At 37.0% G+C, this 6,662-nt stretch overlaps 1 protein-coding gene across 1 annotated transcript; it reads left to right on the forward strand.

Moving 5' to 3' along the window:
- The first annotated feature begins 492 nt into the window (after positions 1–492).
- Positions 493–6,037, forward strand: LOC119610554 (synaptotagmin-C). Its single transcript, XM_037965819.1, has 8 exons — positions 493–831; positions 984–1,199; positions 1,258–1,344; positions 1,410–1,815; positions 1,879–2,159; positions 2,225–2,374; positions 2,439–2,579; positions 5,877–6,037. Exons 1-8 carry the CDS (start codon positions 493–495, stop codon positions 6,021–6,023), a joined length of 1,767 nt encoding a protein of 588 aa, XP_037821747.1. The 3' UTR covers positions 6,024–6,037.
- The last annotated feature ends 625 nt before the right edge of the window (positions 6,038–6,662 follow it).

The following is a 6,662-nucleotide window of genomic DNA, read 5'->3' on the forward strand; positions in this document are numbered from 1 at the left end:
GACCCAAAATCTTAATTAAAATATTGTCCTTGAAAGTTTAAGGACATCCTTATAAATCCGCTCAAAATGTTAAAGTGTATTTGTAATTGGATGACTGTAGGTGAATGTAAAACGTGGTTATGAAACCACAGAAACAAATACAAGAAATAATTGCTGATATTAACTAGGGACTGCTACGAAACCACAAACCACCATAGGAAGGCTTTAGTTACAAGATGTTAAGGACAGAAAGTGTTTAAAAATTTATAATTTTAAAATTGAAAAACAAAGATGAAAAGCTTTTTGTTTTGGTGGAAAATAATCAAATAAATAATTAAAAACATTACAGTTCTTTATTTAAACTTAAAACAACAGTAATTTAAGAAAAACTAAACAGACTTAATGTTTTAACCAAAAAACTTTAGAAAAACTTGTAAGAAACCCTCCAAGTTTTTGTGTGAAAAGACTTTAAAGTGTTCAACGTAGTAATTTGTCAAAATATTTTCACAAATAATGAGCGGTTTAGGACCGGCGGCATGTTGGCTCGCCCACAAACGTATAGAATCATGGTCACGCATGGCTAAAGAACGTGTCGGTGCTGTGCGTAAAGTAACATTAGATCGTAATTCCGAAGATTTGCCAACAACATCAAATAACTCAAATAATGCTAATAATGCTGGTGTGAACAATGCTTCGGCTGCAGCAGCTAATCAAATCGGATCAAATACATCACATACACCACCGTTATCACAGCCAATGACACCGCCACCATCGGCATCATCGTTAACATCGAATACCAGCGGTATTGGTAGTGTAACGGATAGTTATGATTTGCATACAGATTCAGAACAGGTGAAGTATTGTTTTGGGGGGGGGGAGAGTTTTCTTCCACCCAATCTAAACACTTTTCATAATTAACTTTCTTAATAATTTTATAGGTTATGGGCTTAAACTTATCTAGTATATTGTTTTAATTTCCAATTTCCTCTTTCTTTCCTTTTTAGGAGGTTAATTTTACCCGAGAATCCCAACCAATACAACCTCAATCGAATCAAGGTTCTACACATACTGTTAATGCAGACGTTTTAAGGGGTCCAGCTGATGTTTTACACAGTCCTTTACATTTGCATCATCAGTCAAGATCATTTCCACCGAGACTACAACGTACACCTTCAATCTCAAGCCAATCCAGTGTAGATAGTGCTCCTTCTAGGCAATCAGTAAGTAACTTTAACAATCCTTTTATAGATCCCATTAATGGAATATTTTCCCTTACAGTGTCATCGTGGTTCCTCACCACAAATTCGTACCTTTGGTCCTGATGGTCGCAGTTCTTTGCCCACCGAATCGGTGTTCCCTTATTATGTAAATACCATTATCATTGCTATCTTGGTTAATCCTTAAGTGAATACATTTTTCTTCCCCCTTAGCTGTCACGTACTCCCAGTCCTATGCGCACCATATCCCTGGATGCCCGTAGTGCCAGTCAAGTGGCTGCCGAGGTGGCCGATTTGCGCACCTCTAGTCCCTCGCAAAATAGTTTGGCCTCTTTGTCTAGTGTTTCGAATGCTCCTCTTTCCCCTCATTCTCCTCACTCGTCGAAACATGGCAATAGATGTATTTCACCTTTACTAATACCACCCAGAATACAGCCCAATGTTGATCCTACCATGGGACCTGCTTCACCATTGGGTGCCATACAACCTGATTTGTATCGTGGTCCGGATGGTCCTATTTACTTAAATGCTCCTGAAAATAGTCCAGCATTGGGTCGTTTACATTTAAGGGTTAAATACGATTATCATTTATTCGATTTGACTGTGCACTTGATTGAGGGTAAACTACAACTCCAATACCTTTTAAAAATCTTTAATTAATCCATTTTCTAACTCCCAACAGCTCATAATTTATGTCCCATTGAGGAGGGTGGTTTCCGTGATCCTTATGTACGCTTGCTCTTGGAACCCGAAGTGGATAAACGCAAACGTCAAACGCTCATACATCGTGGTGAAACTAATCCCTATTTTGATCAACATTTTAAATTTCCGGTTTCACGTGATCAATTGCAGGGCAAAGAATTGATTTTACAGGTTCTAGACTATGATCGTTATTCTCACAATGATATAATTGGTGAAGTACGCATCAGTATTGATGAGCTGGATCTATCGAAATCTGTGGAGGTAAAAACTTTTGCAAGCTTTCAAATTCCTTACCTAAAATCTTCTTTTTTTAACTGTCTTTCCAGATCTGGGGTGATTTATTGCGCACCAAAAAACCTCCAGAAGATCGCCCCGAACTATTATGTTCTTTGAACTATTTGCCTCAAGCCGAACGTTTAACGGTGGTCATAATGAAGGCCAAGAATTTGGATACAATACAGGAAACTTATGTGAAGGTAATTGGACATTTGCTTTCATTTTGCATTTGTAGTGTTTAAATTTGCGATTTTCTTCTTTTAGTTATATTTGATTCAAAATGGCAAACGTGTTAAGAAACGCAAGACGAGCATTAGTAAATCTGAAGATGCCGCCAATCCCACTTGGAATGAACCATTTACTTTTAATTTACAATCATCCTATTTGCACAATGCAGCCATAGAGGTAAGAAGAAAAAAAATAACAAAGATTTTGTCATCATTTCGGTAGCTAGAAGTCTGTCCAGGTCCAAATAATATCACCTGAATAGCAGCTGATATGAAGTCAGATTAGGCAACCTCTTTTTTTATTGCAAATACAACTCGTCTTTTCCAGAGAGTGACCATAGTTCTAAGAGAATTAAAGGTTTTTTCGGTGACCATAGTTCCAGGACAATCAAAGGCTTTTTTCGGTAAAAATCTCAAGTATGACTCCCAGGAATAGGAAACATTTAAACATCCTCAGTTACCATGAGAGTGTTGTCTCATGCCCTTCACTATTTGAAAAATCTGAAGTATGACTTCCCAGGAATAGGAAACTTTCGAACATCCACAGACACCATTAAACGTATATAATAATATAACCAAGATCTCCGTAGGGATAGACGCTTCGATAAGGTTATCACCTTGTCCTTACTATTCCGACACCCAATCATCATGGTAACAGCTGTTACACTCTTTAACCTCATAAAAAAGTTTTGATTGGGGGACAACCTAGACCACTACAGTTACTACTCCCAACAGTAGAATGCGACCTCACGAAAACTCACAGAAATACAGCCCTTAAGGTTCGGAAAGTCACCAAAATAATATGATCCAGGAGGAACTTTATAGCGAAAGTTTTACAAGAACTCGGACAATACATGGGAAATTTCCGTAAGAACTTAAGTTATAGGAGATTGCATCCTTGCCACAGAATTCCTGCTGATAGAAGCAAATGAAATTCATTCAAGCAAACTAAGTTTCTATCGATTTGTGTTTCAGCCACAATAACTACGTACCTAATCATCGAAGGCCTTTCACCAAAAACAGAAAACAGATTGCAGACAACTGGTTCTAATGGTGACAGATAGGAACTCTGGAAAGTTTTGAATTAAGAACTTTTTCAGTATTGGTTACTATGAAGCCTGAAGCATCTTTAACGCTGCAATTGCAGTAACATCAAGGAGAGAGAAATACATTGAGAAACCGTGTTTCTGAGCACCTATACGTAGTCGTGTTTTTAGAATTTCGCTAGTTTTATGGTAACAGATAAGAACAAGAATAGCCGTGTTTTTCGGTTTTAAGTACCGTGAGGCCTAGAGAGAGGGTTGCCCCTCTTTACGCCAGTAAGATCAAAGAAACAAGATATGCTCATGGACAACTTTAAAGGGTTGTAACGAGTAGTTATCTTAATATAGATAGGAAATCTTGGTAGCTTGAGTTAAGAACATCTCCATTTTTATAGGATGTAAAACTTGAGGGACTGGTAGCAACACTGTACTCAAGGTCTTGCAGTGTTGCAAGTAATAAGAACATAAAACGAAGAGTTCTTTACTCATAGCTTAACAGCGTTTCTTATTTTATAACACGGGCACTAGTTGGAGGAATAGTAGTCTTGTTCTGATTGTTGGTAAAGATCCTTTAGGAGAGCACGAAGTGCTGCTCGACAAGAGAATAGTACTGATTTAGTAGACCTTTTACTTCAGGGAAGTTCTCGGCGCCGTTGCCATCTCAGAAGTCACTAACAATGGTGTGTCTATGAGTCTACTGGCTAGTCAGTTGGTTGAAGTTTCTTAGGGATCCACGTAGTGTCTGTGGTTTAAACCCAAATTCGCGGGGAGAGAATGTTGGTTTATGATATCCTATGACATATTTGTCTGGATTCTCTCCGGTGCTGTTGAAATCTAAACAGATGTCACTAGGTGATGTGACAGAGCTGGATTCCTGAACTCCGTATAGCTTGGGGAATTCTCTTGGTAGTTGCCTGTCATTCCGTAGATAGACTCCTCTGCTCGACAGGTACTGTTGCCATCAGAAGCCACTATCAATGGTGTGTCTATGAGTCTATGACCGGAGAAGGCTGCATTGGTGTTGGTAGAGCTGGCTTGTGAGTTGGTTGAGGTTCCTTTGGGATCCACGTAGTAGTTGTGGCTTAAACCCAAATACGCGGGGAGAGAATGTTGGTTTAAGGTCTGATATATCCTATGACATATGTATATGCCTGGATTCTCTCTACTGTTGCCATCTCAACAAATGTCACTGGGTAAAATAGCAACTTATGCTGGATTCCTGAACTCATTGAGTATCTCTTACTCTTCGCGTACTAGGGCGCCAGTATAGGAAATTCCCAGGTAGAAACTTGGTTGTTGCCTGTCATTCCGTAGATAGTTCTTAATGGTCTGAGAATGGAACTGATGTAGTTGGTGAACGATCGGGAAAGACTCCTCTGCTCGACAGAAGACTAGTACTGATTTAGTAGACCTTTCACTTCAGGGAAGTTCTCGGCGCCGTTGCTATCTCAATAGGATGCATATTGTTTCATGCTAGCGACTTATAGTTGAGACCTGCCACTCAACTTGTTGGGGCACTTATTGGGTTCAAATTGACTTTGGAAGTTCCTACATCCTTTGTCAAATTATCTGACATACAGAGAGATCCTGATTTATTGGCTGGGTATTTCGGACTACCAAATACATCTCTAGGTGCTGTTGCCGAATCAACGGAGCCATCTCAGTAGTGTGGTTGCGCGGGCTTTAAAAGGTTAAGGAATGCACTGGAATGGGTCATTAGTTGATGGGGATTGTATTTTAAATAATACAATATTCCATGACATCTAAAGGGTGGTCACCTTCCGGTATACCGGAAGATTGATTTCACTTGATGTTGGGATTGTGCTTGTACATGGACCGTTACAGCCATGTACAAAAATTGCCACCTGAGTTCTTCATAGATGGATTCAGGTGCGCATGGTAGACCGTTCTCAGAAAGAGATTTCCGTTTGATCAGGACAGGATGGCGTTTCAATAGGTAGAGAGTCTACGGATTGAACCGATTGCTAATTGTAAGTTACACGAGGACGCTGAAAAAGATATAACCATGGGGTTAAACCTTCAGGGTAGGGGTTCATGTACTACACTTCTCTGCATCTGTTTTCGTTTCGTAAACTCTTGTGATCTTTTGCGATCAGTTTAGGTTAGGTTTAAGTAGAGTCGCTTAAATATGTTTGTATTCACTAGAATAACAGCTTATCGACAAATGACTCCCCAGAGGAATACAATTGTCCGTTGCCAATGTCTCTTTTATTGTATAGATTCATGAGGTTCTACATTGATCCATAGGTTTCCTATAATACGTCTTTGTATGTATGATAATCTTTGCCATCGGTTTAACCATTAGAGTCATATTATAGACAAAACCTCCAAATGTTTAATCGTTTTAAAACTTTTTTTATGGTTTTAACAATTCATAATAATATTTTTATATTCTCGTCTAATTGTTCTAGATCTATGTCGTCTCAGTGGGTGGCGAGACCCAAGAAATCGGCAGTATTGGTTTGGGTCCACAGGAAAGTGGTACGGGTTGCCAACATTGGCATGATATGATAAATAATGCCCGAAAACCGACAGCTATGTGGCATTATGTACGTTAATAAAAACTTTTAAAAATAACATACGATTATATACAAATTTAATTATATATAATAATATATATATAAAATAAACTATATATATATAATTCATATACATACATATATAAACTAATATTATAAATATTTACATAAAATATTAAATTATACATACAAAATAATACAAATTATAAATATTATATTTAATTATTAAAATATATATATTAAATTAAAATTTAAGTTAAAATTAACAGAAAAACTTAAAGATCAAAGTAAAAACTATATAAATTATAAAAATAATTAATAAAATTATTAAAAACTAAGGATGGTTTAAACAATAATTGAAATTACTTTAAAAAAGAAATAAAAACTTTAACAAAATTTTAAAAAATTTTGAAAGGAACAGAAATCAAATCAAAAGTAAATGAATAACAGAGAAAGTAATTCAAAACACATATACACCAATTACAAATTGTAATATCCAAACCTCGAAATACACAAATAGTTAACACATACATACACATAAAACTCCTTGAAATCGTGTAAACACTTTTTTTCAAACTCTTATACAAACGAAATTTCTTAAACGTCAAATGTGTCAAAATTTCTCTAAATCCCCTTTAAGTAACCTTAAGTGCTCACCGAAAAACTCGGAATTGTTCT

This window comes from Lucilia sericata, unplaced genomic scaffold (assembly GCF_015586225.1).
Source record: "Lucilia sericata isolate MDLA Ls3-8-SP2 unplaced genomic scaffold, ASM1558622v1 Contig001226F_arrow, whole genome shotgun sequence".
Lineage (NCBI taxonomy): Eukaryota > Metazoa > Arthropoda > Insecta > Diptera > Calliphoridae > Lucilia > Lucilia sericata.